This window comes from Ambystoma mexicanum, chromosome 1q (genome assembly GCF_040938575.1).
Source record: "Ambystoma mexicanum isolate Mex_15411 chromosome 1q, UKY_AmexF1_1, whole genome shotgun sequence".
Lineage (NCBI taxonomy): Eukaryota > Metazoa > Chordata > Amphibia > Caudata > Ambystomatidae > Ambystoma > Ambystoma mexicanum.
In genome coordinates this window covers 1,110,442,402-1,110,459,407 of record NC_090922.1, presented here as the reverse complement: position 1 = coordinate 1,110,459,407, position 17,006 = coordinate 1,110,442,402, and the positions used below count along the sequence as shown (strand labels likewise).

Below are 17,006 nucleotides of genomic sequence, written 5' to 3'. Positions count from 1 at the left end.
CCTAATCCAGAATAGGACTGCAAGATTTATCCTTGGCCTCAAGCCCACGAACCACATCCCTCCAGACTTTAAATCTCTCCATTGGCTCCCGGTTACTGCAAGGATTAAGTTCAAGACCCCCTGCATCATCCACAAGGCTTTCTGGTACCACTACATCCAACTTTCTCTCCCGAAATACCCCCCTGTTAGAGCCCTTTGGTTGTTGAGCTCTAACTCTTAAAATCAGATGTTTCTGCAGGCGGAGAGTAGGGGGTAAATCTCTCGCCTCACAATTGCCTCGCTCTGGAATGGCCTCCCTGCCCATCTCATACTAGAGCTGGATCTCCTTAAGTCCTGGAAGCTCCTCAAGACATTCCTTTTCTCCTCTTCCTTCCCTCTCCCCTGCTAAATTTCCCCCTCTGCCATTGACTGGTGGCCTGGCCCTTTCAGAGTCATACAGGGCACCAGTCCTCTCCCTGTCCAGTCTACCTCTGCACTTAGTCTCCCCTGATCCACCCCCTCCTCATCTGCAATTGCCCTTACTGCGCCCCTGCACTTGACTGGATGGCCTGAGCCATTCCAGCCCCCTTCATCGCACTTAGTTTTTGTTCCCCCCCTTTCCCTTCTTCTCTTCCCCGGCCCTGTTCTCCTGGCCTCCTCAGACACTCACCTCCTCATGGGTCCCTCTGCCCTGTTCCTGCACCCCCCACCCTCATCAGCCTCCACCCGCACTTCTCGTTACTGCATTGGAAAGATCTGAATGTCACATGGCCTAGAAAGATCGTTTTTTGTCTCCCTGTTCCCTCACACCTAGCGTTGTTGCGCCTCGAAACACTTGTGTATATGCGCATTACAAATAAACAACAATAGAATATGGGGGAGCAAAGAACTCGGAAAAATCAACAAAATATGAGATACAGAGGAAACCCAACGAGAAAAAACTATAACCAAGAGTACAAAGTGAAATATTTGTAATATCATTAATAAGTTGGAACATGTGTGGGTTTTCGCATTTGATGGGGGCCAGTGCTGACTTTCTTGCAATATTTAACATTGTAGCATTACAGGAAACTTGGTTACTTAATAAACCTATATGGGAGGACCACATCATCATTTTACATCCTGCTAAGGTGTCCTCTAGAGGTCGTCCTTCCTCAGGTTTAGTAATTGCCATAAAAAATCAAAGGGATTGGTGTATATCAGAATAGGCAGCCCCAACCTGTAATTATTCATGGGCAAAGTAACAAGCTAATATTAACATGTATCGAAATCCCAAGGGCATAACAGATGATTTTTTTTTCTTTCAGAACTGAAAGAATTGATGAATATCATACTAATGACTCCTGAAATTACTAGCACCATTTTGACGGGTGATTTAAATATGCAACTTCTACCACCTAACAGTGCAAAAATGAATGTGTCTTGTCAACGTTGGCACTCCTCGATGAGAGAAAGACATTTCAATATGTGTAAGGGTTCTTTGAATGGGGATATACCTGCCGCTTACACCTGGCGGAGAGGCCAGAGTGCTTCCATACTTGACTACATTTATGTTGATTTAAATACATTTAATGTAGTGACAAGTTTTAAAGTGTTAAAACAATCAAATAGTGACCATGCACTGCTTATATTGGAGTGGGCTGTGGATAAACCATTGTGTAGTTTTGATAACGCTAGATTACAGCAGCCCATGGTCATTAATAATGCAAAAACATGTTTCAGCTGGAACATACTTGCTTTGACTTCTTTTAACATCAATCTTGAGTGTAGTTATAGGGATGGTGTATCATCAAACAAGGTATACACGTCTTACTTGCACATGTATCATAATTTGCAACCAAGATCGACTCAAAGGCATCATAAGCCTACACACAAATTTGATGCCCAAGTGCAAGCGAGGAAATCTATGTTGAGAAAACAGAAAAAAGCAATTGCGCTCACTAATATCCCTGAGAAGAAAAAGCTTATAAGTGCACTAAACTGTAAATATAAAAAGTGGTTACGCTCAAATAGACTCCTAATGCTACAAGCTGATGGCAAGGTGATGTTGCAATCCATTTCTGCAAAAAATTCAGTACAAATCTGGGCCTTAATAAATATTGCCACTCATGCAACTCGGAAATCGGTACAATTGAATGGCGTAAATGAGAATGACTCGGTGAATAATCACACAAATATGTATGCTACACCGCACAATAACAAATATGAAACTGTGATAGAGTCATCAGATTATGAAGGATTACACATCCTTGAAGAGGATATTCTGTTTTTCATCACCAAACTCACCAACTCACGGGCACCAGGCCCTGATGGCCTTAATAATGTTATGTTTAAACAGCATCCAAATCTTTGGGCTAACATTTTACATAATATTTTCAGGCACATTATAAAAACAAATACAACCCCTCCGTCATGGCTTTCATCTGTCATAGTACCCATCTTCAAAAAGGGAGATCAGTCTTGTGCTATAATTATAGACCTATTGTGCTCCTTGATGCGCCTGGGAAATTGTTCTCGAAATTTATTTTGAGGGATTTCAATAATTGGACCTGTTAATTTTTTAAAAGAGATCCATATCAAACTGGATTTATTCCAGGTATGGGTACTAGCATCAATTTGTTAACACTCACATCAGTCATTTCTCACCATACCATACTAAATCAAACACTTTATCTAGTTTTTGTCGATCTGCGAGCTGCATTCAACTCTGTATCAAGAGAACTGTTAATAAGAAAACTGACCTTACAGGGGTGTCCATCTTACCTTGTTTCTATTATTAGAGATCTACACACAGGTAATACTATACGTGTAAGACTTACATTGGATGGTAGATTGACCTTGCCAATTAACACCTATAGAGGGCTGAGGCAGGGATGCACCCTTGCCTTGGCACTCTTTAATTTTTTTTATCTCAGATATAGGTGGAGCTTTCACAAATATCATCACTGATGCACCAAAACTGGCAAACAGACCTGTATACTCTCTTTTGTATGCAGACGATTTTGTTTTAATTTCAAAAATGCCCAAAGGGTTGCAAAGAGCTCTGGATGCTTTGGCGGAATATGTTAATACAAATCTTTTAACCATAAATTTGGAAAAAACGAAAATTATGAAGCTTAACCAATCTAGAAAGCATCTCAATCAACATCAAACTTGGACCCTTAAGGGGCATACATTACAATGTGTACAACAGTACACTTATCTGGGCACAGTTATTGCAAGTCAGGGAAGGGCTGAAACATATAAACAAAGCTTAAAATCTAAAATAACAACTTCTATTCATCAAGATACCAGCATACAAGCTAAGCATGACAAATTCACGGTTAGGCCAGCCATTTCATACTTCTCTCAAAAAATTGTACCTATTCTTCTATATGCTTCCGAAACCAAGCCAATAGTATAGGATAATGTTTGGACTAGTTTGGATGGTAAATATTGGCGTAGCATTCTACATCTTCCCTCATGTGCTCCTGTAGCTTGGATACTGTACGAACTTGGGTTAATTTCCTTGCATGCTCGGTATATGTGGCAGGTTGTTGCCTTATTCAGGAAGTGTATTCTGGCTCTTAATACAACTACAGTGCTGGGATTACTGTCCGATTATGTTTTTTCTACTATAGATACATTTATTTCTAGGTGGCGAAAATTGGTAATTCACGCCTTGTCACTGGCAGATGTGATTATTAGTTCTTTTACAAAATCCGATGAGTGTGAAAACAAAACTTTCAGAAAGACTGGATCGTCCCAAGAGAAAAATGTAAAACATATTGTGGCATTAACGATAACCCGTTTGTGGAAAAGAAATATAGTATTGCTGAATAGTACACTTTAAAATCTCCATCTCAGTCGCACAGAAGTGATTTTATGAGACTGAGATTTAATATTTGGCATACTTGTGAGGTGCTAGCATGACAAAGAATTATTAATCATTCTGAAAGTCACTGTCGTTTTTGTATGAATTGTGATCAGATCGAGACACAGACACTTGTTAGTAGAGTGTGCAGGTCTGATGGACAAATGGCTTAAATACTTTAAAAAAGGCAATGAAGGATTATCGAGAGTGTTCTCCAGACCACCTCTGGAAGTGTATTCATTCTGGGTTACTTACACATATACGAATCAGTGCCATCGGTTTCTTGAATGAATTGAATTTGAAAGAGACACATATATAGAGGTTCAAAGTGCTGCAAATACACTCAATTAAGTGGTCATTTATTAGACTAATGGTAATGTACTTCACTTGAGCTTGAATTAGTATGAATTGATTTTATATTTTCCTTAGTTGATTTTATTTGACCTTTCAGGTGATCTTATTTTGGATATTTTTGATTATTACTGTTTTATTTTGATTTCATTTCAGTGTTTTAAGGGGTGTCATATTTTCATTGTATTTAAAACAATTTGTAATTGTAAATGTACATGATTTATTGTATTTAGTAGTGTTTATTCAAAATATTTTATATATTGTAAAGTTGACTTATGCCAGCTAAATCAATAAAAAAGAAAAAAAAAATGGATTGTTTGAAAAATTGGAGAAACTAAGAATTTGAGAAAATGATCATTCAAACTTAGACTAAGATAAGACACGATTTTATCAAAGATTTATTCATTCAAAACAGGAATTAAAAAAAAATAAGAATTTCAAGAACCCGAATTCCTTTCCTATATCACTGAGGCTCCAATTACTATGCATAAGAACATCAGGATTCAAATCACCAAATACAAGTATACCAGCACATGTATCAAAATTAAAACTCACAATTGACTGTTGCATTGGACTATTGGAGAGCTTTCTAAGAAAAATGTATCCATCTTCCAATTGAACTACGGGACGAAGTTTCTAGAAAATATTGTCCTTAGTACAATTCACAAAAATAAAACATTTATTTTGCAGTGTGAATTTCAAAATGTTTCTCTTTTTAATTAAATATTGTTTTTTTGCCTTTACCAAGTTGTCAGCAATTTGTATTCTTGCAAAATAATATTAGCAACCCCATCCTTTGGTTATTTATTCAATTGAGGGAACTAGAGCAGGAAAGTTCCAGTGGCGCAGTGCAGCATTTACAGCAATATCAATTATCAAACAAGTAGAGCACAAATAAGAATTATATTCCTGCACATCTTAACAGGTAAATAAAAGGATCATCCATGGCAAATCAGAAGCAAATCAAATTGTAGCTCAGTTACAAGAATTCACATCCTATTATTTACCTTTTGTGTGTTCTCTGCAGAGGATACATTTGTAGGTGTTTATCCACAAGAGCCTTCAGCTATTTTCATCTCTGTTGTGATAAATCTTAGCATTCCAGAAAGTGTTCCTAAATCCCCACGGTCCGAAAAAGTATTAATTGCATCTTCATCCAGAGTGTATGTGAGAGGGTTGAAAGAAGAGTCTTGAGAATCGTCTGGGACTTGGAAGCCATCTTGGATCTTTGAAGCATCAGGCACTGGCAGAATATGAATTAGATCATCCAGCATGCGTGTAGAAATATCAAGTGAATCACAGTCATCTTTCATACTTAGGTCACCAGCACTTATTGATCGGCGCATCGTCCTGTATTTTAGACCTGAAGTCGGGGTTGACAAATTCGGTACATTTAAAACTGCTATCCTTTGAGGGGAAGCATCAAGAGAACTGTATAGGCGGCTTACTCCAGCTGTCCTTTCGTAGGCAGAAATTCTTGCTTTCAATCTCATTACTTCAGACTCCTGTGGATTATAAAACATGTCAGTGAATTCAAACTGCTGAATCACATAATATTTTAACAGGAACTACATTGAAAAAATGTCCAGTACATAGAGGAAATGCTTGCTTATAAAGTACATTTAACAGTTCCAACCCCACTGTATGCCATGAGATCCTCTGAAAGCTTTAACTGCATCATAATATTGCTTTAGCGTCATCTGGACTTGTCTATTATTACTAAATATGAATATAACAGGGCAAGACAATTTAACCTACTAACCTTGATGGCCAGATCAGCACTCTCCCTGCAAATCATTACTGGGGGTGTGACAGAATGCTATAGACATAGGCATAGCAAAAGGAGGGAATGGAAATGTAGACATCCGTTTTTATTTTATTTTAATGAATTAATATAGAGTTTTTGCCAATGCACTGTAGAGCATTACAAGTATGGTACAACCAAATAAAACATGGGTATAATGTAGAAGCAATTACTTGCCTAGGATTAAGGGAACGCAATGCAGATTACAGATGGCATGTTTAATGTAGAGAGTTAGAGAAACAGAGATTGGCAGTGAGGAAAGAGAATGGGTTCCACGTTCCAGAGATTGTGGCCAATCGACTGAATGAATGTATGAGGACGACAATGAACAATGATAAAGACTTTTCAAAGGAGAAGGCTACAGAAGGGAAGGAAGGATAGTGCAGGGGCAACATGTTTGTCTTGTAAGCAAGACAACACACCACAACACAGGTTTGAATCCCAATCCTGCACTTAGAAACCACTCACTGATATTAAAATAATAAGACTACATGTTACAAATAGGTAGTTCAAATTACTTTGAAAAAAGATCAACAGAACACACAAGAGGCAGTAATCAGATGAAACACTTAACAAACAAGTCTGAATGTGTGTGGATAAGGTCTTTAAATTCTAGGAGCAACAAACTACATATAATAAAGACTCAAGGGGGATTAACTCAAAGCGTGAAGGGCCTACTGTGAGAAACCTAAGAGTATTCTCCAAGACCTCAAGAATTCCTTATTCAGGGGGCCAGGGAAGAGCTGGCGCTCTCAGATCCCAACCCTGGGTATGGGCGAGCGTGTGAGGATCACCTGGGTAGGGGAGCACAGGGTTATGCTCAGGGGAATGCCCTAGGTGAGACGCGGAATGTTACCGGAGAAGAATCGCTCTTACCCAAATCCACTGACCTGTCTGTATATAACAAATCCCCCAGCATCCTAAACCCTATCACATTCAGAAATCATCTGTCTCAAAATCCCTGCTTTCCTGTTCCCTATCTGAATACTCTCCATCATTCTCCACGTCCCTCTGGTTATTCTGTTCCGAACACCCACTCTACTTGGACTAAACACTACCATTCCCACAATCTCCCCCTTGTTCCTTTCACACCAACAATCCTGGTCATTCCCATCAATCTTCCCCTTCTAAGGTAATCAAACCTCCTGATACGAGGGTTGTAATTCCCTAGAACACCTCTTCCCCATCCTATCCGGTAGGATACGCTGACACTCCAACTCCCCCCTTTTCCGAACTGAACACCTGTTTACCTGACATGTCCCAACCCAAGGGTCAGGCAAAGTCAGGCTATTGACTGAAATCACACACACACCCGACAGCCCTTTCCGCTCCCCACAGAGTTAAAAGGTGGAGCAAAAGAGCACAAGACGAGCAAGGCAGACCGCACTACGTGAGTGCTAACTCAGCACAGCTGTTCAAGAAAAGGCGAAAGACGGCGCAAATTGAGAGTTTAGTTTAGTTTAGTTTGTTTATTTATAAAGCGCATCCGAACCATCAGGTAGCTGGGCGCATAATCATGTGCACAGCAGAGTTACATATCGTTACACAAACACCTTAAAACAGTAGTTACATACAAGAATAGAGTATACAGAAAACAGGGTGCAAGATAGTTACAGTGGAGAGTGAGGACCGGGTTACAGGGTGGTCCTGAATCGGATAAAGCCAGGGTGAACCTTAATACATGGTGGCGAACGGCGGCTGGCCGAACGTGTCATTGAGATTGGATGTTTAGGCTAGTAACCATGATTTCACCATGGCTCTGAATGGCCAGAATGCGGCTTCCGATCTAATTGCAAGAGGGAGGGTATTCCAACATTGTGCTGCGAGCACTGGGAAGCTTGAACCTCCTGCTGCTTTTAGGTTATAGTTGGGGATCTTTAGTTGGTGCAGGTAAGGTCTAGTGGAGCAGTGTCTAGCAAATTTGTCTGAGAGGTAGCGAGGGGTGGTGCGTGAAAGGCACTTATGGGTGATGAGCAGGGTTCTTAGCTTGATTCTGTCGCGGATCGGGAGCCAGTGGACTTCTTTGCTGGCCGTGGATATGTGAGCATTGCGCGGGAGGTTATGGGCACATCTTAGTGCATTATTTTGCAGGATCTGGAGCCTGTTCAAGTTTTTTGTGGTAGTGCCTAGGTAGAGTGTGTTGCAATAGTCTAATTTAGACAATATCAATGCTCTTGATAAGGTGAGGCAACTAGAGATGGAGAGAAAAGGCCTACAGGCATTGATTAATTTATTGGTGTAGGTGGTGGCTGAGATAGTGGAATGTATTTGTTTTTTTAGTGACAAGGTGGAGTCGAGGTACACACCTAGTGTTTTGACCTCTTTGGAGACTTTTATGATGTTGCCGTCAATGGTGAAGGATTGATACCTTTGGTCTAGTTTGTTGAGGCAAGCCTGGGAGCCTACGATAAGCAGTTCTGTCTTATCGTCGTTGAGGCAAAGACTGTGTGGCCATCCAGGCTTGGATTTCTAAGTAGATTTCATTAAGCTTTGCAGCATCCTCTTCATAGCTGCCAGTGAGAGTGATGAGGACCTGGGTGTCGTCTGCATAACTAGTGTAGCTAACACCCAGATCGTCATGACGGTCAAAGAGGAGCTTTGTGAAGATATTGTAAAGTGTGGGGGAAATGCAGGAGCCTTGGGGCACTCCACATGTGATTGGGAAAGGGTCCGCAGCCGCGGTGGGGGCGAAGACCCTAGTCGACCTGTCAGACAGAAATGACTGGATCCACTTAGTGGCATTCTGAGAGAATGCAGCAGCCGAGGAGAGGTGTTGAGTGAGGATCTGGTGGTCAACCAGATTGAAGGCAGCAGATCGATCCAACAAGAGCAAAATGGCCAGTTTGCCCTTATCTTTGGCATCATCCATTTGGATTTTTAGATCCAAGAGGGCAGTTTCAGTCCCGTGCCTTGGTCTAAAGCCAGATTGTCGCAGGCCTAGGAGGTTGTTGTCTTCCAAATGTTGTTGTATTTGGAGGTAGGCTACCCTGTCTAAGATTTTGAGGAGAATTGGGACTGTGGTGATGGGCCTGTAATTTGTGGGGACGTTGGGGTCTAGGTTAGGTTTTTTGAGCAGGGGTAGGACCCACGCTTCTTTAAGGTCATTGGGGACCTCTGAGTTTTTGAAGGAAGCATTGATCAAGGAGGTGATGAGAGGGGCTAACTCATTAGCCCCGTCTTTGATGACAGAGGCGGGACAAATGTCACCTTTGCAGTTGGATGGTTTGAGACTGGCGATTATCTTGATTACTTCCTCTTCTGTGACTGGTGAGAAGTGGAAGCAAGGGCAATTAGAGGTGGTGTGGTTTATTATGCTGATGGGATTCTGTTTGGAGGCAAGGTAGGCTTTTTTTGCTTCTTTCTTAGTTTGTAGGAGGGCAATTTTATTAGCGAGGGCCAGCTGGATATTATTGCACCAGGCCTTGTCTTTAATGCAGTCCTCTGAAGGAGGCAGTGGTGATTCGAGTTCCCTTAGTATAGAGAATAGTTCTTTAGTGCCAGATTTGGCGTTTTGTATTCTCATGTTATAGATCTCTTTTTTAGCATTTAAGATGGTGGATTTGTAGGTGGAGGCTGCTGAGGCGAACTCATCTTTAGTGGAAAGAGAAGGGGCTTTTCTCCAGCTAGTTTCTTCAGTTCTTTTGATATTGCGGATAGCCTTTAATTCTGCTGAGAACCATTTGTTGGAGTGGGCAATGGGTTTGGCTTTTCATCGTTTAAGAGGGGCTATCTGGTTGAGAGCTAGTTATAGGGTATTATTGTATAGGTCTACAATGGCTGATGTGTTGTCATTTTGCGTAGGTAGATTAGTTTTACTGATAGGCACGAGAAGAGGTCTAAGGTTCTCTATAGTGATGTTGCGGTTATTTCTGGAGATTATTTGAGGTAACCTAGTGGGTAGTGTGGTAGATGGTATGGATCTGGGTAGAGAGAAGGTAATAAGGCGGTGGTCAGTCCAAGCACAAGGAGTGATGTCAGTCAGTGAGAGGTTGCAGTTGGCGTCTGCAAGCCAGTCCAAGGATCTTCCTTTTGTATGTGTAGGTTTATTAATGTGTTGGGTGAAGCCTAGATGAGTAATGGTGTCATTAATGGAGGTGGCCTGATTGTCATTGGGGTCATTAAATCCCAAGTTGAAGTCGCCCATAATGATGATTTGAGATTTAGGTTTCAGGTTGGTAGTGAGTAAGAGAGATATCTTCTTCAAAGGTAGCGGGGGGACCTGGCGGTCTGTATATAATGTGGAGAAGGATAGTTTGGGTGTCAGATAACGGGAGTTTGACAGATAGGAGTTCGGTTGAAGGTAGGGTTGTGCTAGTTATTTCTCTGATGTTTAGGGTGGATTTCGCAATAATTGCTATTCCTCCTCCTATTCCATTTTTTCTGTCAGCTCGGATGATGGTGTAGTTATCTGGTGTGGCTAGAGCTATTGTGGGACCGGCTGCTGGGTGGAGCCATGTCTCCGTGATAGCGATAAAGTCTAGGTGGTTGGTGGAGATAATGTCGGCGACATCAGTAGCGTGGGCTACCAATGAACGTGCGTTGATGAGAGCTCCCTTGATGGAGGTCAGTGGGAGGTGACTTTCGTGTGTGGTGGTAGGTGAGGTGTTGCGGGCTTGTGACTCAGTGGAGGGTCAGTAAGTGAGGAGGGCTGCGTGAGATTCCTAGCCTGATTAGTGAGAGGATACCAAGGAGTGAAGTGACCTTGCCCTTATCGACAGAGACCCGTGAAGCCTCAAGAGAGGGAATCCTAAGACCGTGAACAATAGCCAACGTGTGTTGCAGCAGATGTTAACGGTGCCCCGGCGCCTCCTCCACTGACAGCCAAGCCAGGGAGATGGTACTGACCTTGACTCTACAGACAAGAAGGCAAACAGTTCATCACAGCCGGTGAATTGTGGGGAAAGCCGATAAAGAAACCAAACTGTGTTGAACAAATGTAGCAAGAAGCTAATTGAACTTTGAGTAAACAAAGGAACTATTGAGACAATGGGGGAAAAACCTGCAACAGAGGGATCGGCACCACGTGGGTGCTCACGCAGAACAATCTGGGCGATTACCCAAAGGTAGAGACTACCATAACCAGAAAGCCTCGGGAAGAGGCGAAGAGAGATCAAAGTGGTCATACAGGGGTCTTGTAAAATCCTCTGTGCCGTCGAAAGTCTTTTACCGACAGATGATTGTGAAGAAGGGGAAGTGAATCCCACAAGGTGAAAGTTGGCAAGAGTGAACCCGTCGGAGGGATGCTATCGAGCCGGGACGAAGTCTAAGGTTCCATAGTGAACTATTTGGTCAAAGTTGACGAGAGTGAACCCGGCAGAGGGAAGCTGACAACCAAGGGCAAAACCCAATGAACTGTGTTTTATAAAGTTGGCAAGAGTGAACCTGGTTGAGGGATGCGAACGAGAAGGGCTGTAGTCTAAAAGTCCCATAATGAACTGAGTTTAAATTAAAGTTTACAAGAGTGACCCCGGCACAGGGATATTAACGCAAAAGGGGCAAGGCCTGAAGTCCCTGTGAACAGTGTGTGAACAGTGTGTTAACAAAAATGAACCGCATCGAGGGAAAGTCACACTGTGTTGTTTGAAAAGACATTAAGAGTTTTGAAAGCAAGAGGCATTACAAGACAAGGGGAAGGAAAGTGCCCGTTTGTCATTTGGGGTCCGAGCCTGGCCGCGGGAGATCAAGGGGTGAGAAGTCATCACCCAAACTTCATTAAGAAAAGGAACTGTTTAGTGTATTGGTGAATCCGACTGGAGAGGGGTCGGCGCCATGAAGAGGGGGGAAACAAGGGTGAAGCTGTCACCCAAAGTTTATGTGGAACAGAACTTTGTGTTTGTTTGCTGGATTGAATGCATCAGGCCCTCGAAGGCAAGAGACTTTTGTTTGAAAGGAGACTTAACCGTCGAAGAACCTGACTGCTTATACGAACTGTCGGCTCGCGCGGAGTATGCTCGAGTGTGTGCTGTGCTCCAAGGTCCCATCTTGTCCCGTGCTGAAAACGTGGGGAAGGGCGACCCCTGGTAATCACATCCTGATTTATTATTTGTGAACATTTCTTTCTTTATTGAAACCTTATCCCACACTCTTTGTGTAATTAGTTGTAAGGAATTGGCAATAGGTTTTTCTTAGTATAGGCCATTTTATTTTGACACAACGCCACAAGGACTGCCTTACTTTCTTTTGATGGTCGAGGCTTGCTCCTATCTTAGATTTAGATTAGGTGTTTTTCCACCTACGCATTTGCAGTTTAATAAACACCCTTGAACTGTGATCACTTGTGTCTGTCTTTACTGTTGGCACCATGAGTTCCTTACACTACCTATAGAGATACTGATGTTTCTCTGATTCTCTAATATTCAGGCCCAGGGATATACAGCTCAGCAGATCACTTGATTCACACATGGTCTCTGACTATAGCTATGTGCTATAACCCTGATACAATGAGTGAACTAAGTTATCTATCACCAACCAGAAGGTACTTTTCTTCCAGTCACGGGTTGCCCTCCTAGGACAGGATCAGTACCTCTTACACATTTCCATCAGCAAGTATTTTTTTATTCTTGCTTAGGGTTGTGGGGCTGCACACTGTAATCGAAAAGAGCCACCCTCTTGGCCTGTGCCTTCTCTGTCTCCAGCAGGTTCTTTGACTTCTCTCTCAAATTAATCTGGTCTCTGCCATTGTCTACAAAATAGCCTATAGCAGGCTTGTCGACTTCTCTCTCAAGCTGGTCTGTCCAAGTACGAAAGATATTGATATTGTTAATTATATGTTATTATGCATATATACAACATGTTTCAAGGCGCAAACAGGCAACGGAGGGGGAACAAAGGGAGGACAAGACAAACAATCTTACTAGGCCTAGTATCATTTAGATTGTGCTAGTGCACAGAAAAGAAGTGCAGGTGAGAGGGTACGGGGAGAAGTGCACACACAGCAGCAGGGCCCTGAGTTAAGTGCAAGGAGGCTGGGACTCCCAGGGGAATCCAAACCTGTTAGTGCAAGAGAGGCCAGCAGGCAAGTGCAGGTGGGCCTGGTGTCCTGTAAAACACAGAGGAACACCAAGCAGCCAGTCAGCAGAAACGGTGCAGGAGCAAGGGAAGGTTAGCAGGGGAGAGTAAGAGAGCAAGAAGAGAAAAGAAAGGCCTTGAGGAGCTTATGGAAATTAAGGAGATCCGGCTCAAGGCGGAGAGAGGCAGGCAGGCCGTTCCAGAGGGAGGCACCTGAAGAGGAGAGAGATCTAACACCCAATCTCTGCTTGAAGATTGACTACCCCACAGAGAATTAGAAGTAGACGAGCGGGCGAGAGCCCAAGCAAGATGGCCACGGGCTGACGAGGCTCTGGCATAGTTGATGAGAATCTTTGACTTAATTACCTTTGTGATGAGTATCTCACCCTTGTAATGAGCGGCATGGTATACATATGCAGAGCAGAACACCCTATCAAATTTGGGTAGCCTCAGACAGCTGCAAACAGGCAGAGCAGTGACCATCATAGATCGCGGCCCAATCGTAAAGACCTCTCACCTATCTCCAGGCTAACACCGCTTAGGTACCGCAAGAGAGACGGCAAGGAGTGACCAAGATCAAGATCGCAAACGTGGGGAGGCGGACCCCACCCGTATGGTGGACGCAATGGTTACTGGAGCGGGGGAGGAACTTAAAAAGGGAGAAAACCGACACTCAGTGACACGGGCAGCAGAGCCGGAGGGTGGAGCGCGCCACAAGCACAAAGGTGGCTGTGCAGCAGCTTGCTGACTCTGGGACCCACCTGTACACCCACCAAACCGCTGCAGGGCTCATTGTGCAGAGTGCCTGATCCCCAAGCGAAGACCCAAACAGCTGATAGGCTTTGATTGTGGCACAGACTGTCCGTGTATACATCCTGTTCGGAAGCCCCATGCAGTGAGTTCGTATGAGAGGGATTACCGGAGCCCATACACGATCCACATATAAAGAGGCACATAGTTCATTGTAAAAGGAGCAAATACTCAGTACTAGACTTGTTGCCCTGACATCCACTCCCCTGATGTACTGTTGGTGTTACTCCGCCCCTGAAATCATTACAAGCAGGTAGCCCGGGCTGGCATACCAGTCAATTCTATCACGGCTACCCCTGAAATTAGCTCCATTTATATACTCGAGGTGAATTGGGGACGGAGAGAAGGGAGGCCCACCCAACCAATTGCTAAAAAATTCAACTGCCTCACGGGAGACACCGTACTTCACATATGTCACAACTTGCAGTGAGCACTGAAAGGAATATACCTTCAATATAGCTGCGCTGAACCTCACACACACCCCTATTGTGAATATTGGGGAGGGTTGGCATCAGTGGCATGTCACAAAGTGATCTTGAGCAAGGATCAGATCAAGTATTGGACACCCAACTGGGCACTGTACCACGACGATCAGCCAGAAATCGACCTAGGATGGATGTCCAGATAAAGCTCCAAACCATATTGGCTGAAATGAGGATTATTGATCAGTGAACTCAGAAGATGAATGTGACAGTTTCAAGATATTAAACGCGCCCTTCAAGATGTCCAGACTCGCCTGACTGCACAAGCAGAGAGAACGACCGATAACGAACAAGGTATCAGTGCGTTAGAGGACAATCACGATACAACAATCACATATTTTGACAGGGTCATCAAGGAGGTGCAGAGGCTGGATGAGAGAATCGAAGATCAGGAAAACAGATTTTGTCGGAATAATCTCTGCCTGGTGGACCTTCTGGAAAACGCTCAAGGTACAAACCTGTAAGCCTTTATGCATAACTTCTTCAGCAAAACACTACACATGGAAACTGCATGGGACAATGTGATAGAGTGCACCAAGCCCCTATTCCCAAATCAGCACAAGATCGCTGCCCATAATCACCATGAGGCTCTTGAATTTCCAACATAAAATGGCCATCCTGAAGGGATACAGGGTCGATAATACGGATATCAGGATTTTCAATGACTAATCTATAGAAGTGTCCAGATGGCGAAAAGGCTTTAGCCCCATCTTTGAAGCACTCAAGAGCACCGAACATAAACTCTACCTTAAATTCCCAGCAGTATGCTGCATACAACTAGACAATGGTACTCCTTCGATAAACCTGAAACAGCATGGCGCTTCCTGCAACAACAGAACCTAGTGACTACAGACTTTGAACAGGATCAAACTAGACTAATCGAACAGATGGCTCCTCCTCACCCCTTTAACACCGCTCTCGGACGAGGGGGAAATGGCAAAAAGCAGGCAGAGGGATCAGAGGCCTGGACCTTGGAGGCAAAAAAGTAGCTAGGTGAACATTGCAATGTGTCTGGCTCAAGATTGGACCAGACGTGATGCCTATTACACTATTGAACATATATGCTCCCACGACAGATACACCTTCATTCTTTACCCATATGTTTACATCATGCGGACCACACCTGGGGAACTGGACCATTGTGGATGGGGACTTGAATATCTTTCCTGATTCCATTCTAGATCGGCAGAGTACCGCGTCCGGTGCACTCACCAACCCAAGAAAACAAGAGGTCCTACAGACACTAATGAACGAAATACGACTAAGGGATAAGTGGCAACACATTCACGGGGACCAACCGCACTACATGTTTTACTCTCACCGGCATCGTAGCTATTCCTGGAGAGACTACTGGATGCTTCCCTCTAACACATTACATATGGCTAGGGACTGTACAATCCTTCCCACTACTCTCTCGGATCATGCCCCGGTACTTTTGCATCTAGCGCTTCCCGATTCAAACCGTAGAACACCAACGTGGCGCCTCAATCTAACAGCGCTGGAATACCCAGACTTTGAAAAATCTACAAGAGGACATCCATATGTTCTGCGAAAACAATCGTAACCCAGATTACACTGATGGGATCCCCAGAGATTTTTATAAAGTCATGGCGGAAGCACTAGCGCCTAAACTAGAATCTGCTTTCGAGGAGGCGGAGAAACAAGGGCAAGTACCTCAAATAATGCTATCAGCGAATATAGTGGTGTTGCAGAAGGCAGGGCGAGACCCTGAGAAGGCAGCTCGTATCGACTGATCTCGCTGATCAATTCCGACGCTAAGAGCTTAGCGAAATGCCTGGTGCAGCGAATGGAGGTGATCCTTCTGTCCCTGATGCATAAAGACCAAATGGTTTTATTCGTAATAGACATTCCGGCGACAACGTACGCAGATTATTGCATGTTTTGGCCGGGGACAGGGATTCGCAGGACGCAATCCTGATGGTCGACGCTGAGATACTGTTTGATAAAGTCCAATGAGAATTAATGTTCCTTGCTATGGTTAAGTATGGCGTTCCTCCACAACTCATAACGCTCATCAAACCGGTGTACACCGGACCTACGGCCCGGTCATTACTAACGGTGTCGCCTCTCCCCCATTCAACCTCCATTCTGGAATACGCCAAGGGTGCCCATAGTCACCCATATATTACGTGCTCTCCATAGAACCAGTCGTCGTTAAATTATGCGTTGACCTTGGATGGACGGGTATCCATCAGGGCACTGAGGTACACAGTGTTTCTCTTTACACAGATGATTTGCTATTAAACATCATTAATAGTCTTAACTCCCTCCCATATATACAATCCCTTTCACAGGAATTCGGCCCAATGGCGGGCTACTAGATCAATTGGGACAAATCTGAGGCTCTGCCTCTAAGGCAAGACATTCGATGGGACCCTGGAGGAGCATCATATTAAATACTTGGGGTCAACATTAGCGCTTCTCTTAAGGAACTTTGAGACCTAAACTAACCACAAGTTCTAGACAAGATCCGCTCAGATCTGGTAAGACTGGATAATCGGTCTCTCTCCCCAACGGACAGGATTAATGCCCTGAAAATGAACTCGCTACCAAAATTAGTCTACATTGCTTTGATGTTGCCAATCAGCCCTTTGCCTACTATGTTTAAGGACTTTGATACCTTGATCCCTAGGTTCATCTGGAAAGGGAAAAAAGCAAGGCTTTGTCTCAAAGTATTACAAGCAGCTAAGTCAGACAG

The 17,006-nt window shown here is 43.6% G+C and overlaps 1 protein-coding gene across 4 annotated transcripts in view; it reads right to left on the bottom strand.

Moving 5' to 3' along the window:
• CCDC18 (coiled-coil domain containing 18) overlaps positions 1 to 17,006 on the bottom strand; it is a 2,185,916-nt gene that overhangs the window by 33,291 nt on the left and 2,135,619 nt on the right. For all 4 annotated transcript variants that reach the window (XM_069641832.1, XM_069641829.1, XM_069641831.1 and 1 more), the window contains one exon: positions 5,191 to 5,688. In XM_069641832.1, coding sequence (XP_069497933.1) covers positions 5,230 to 5,688 — 459 coding nt within the window. In that variant the 3' untranslated portion in view covers positions 5,191 to 5,229. The remainder of the gene's footprint in view (positions 1 to 5,190; positions 5,689 to 17,006) is intronic.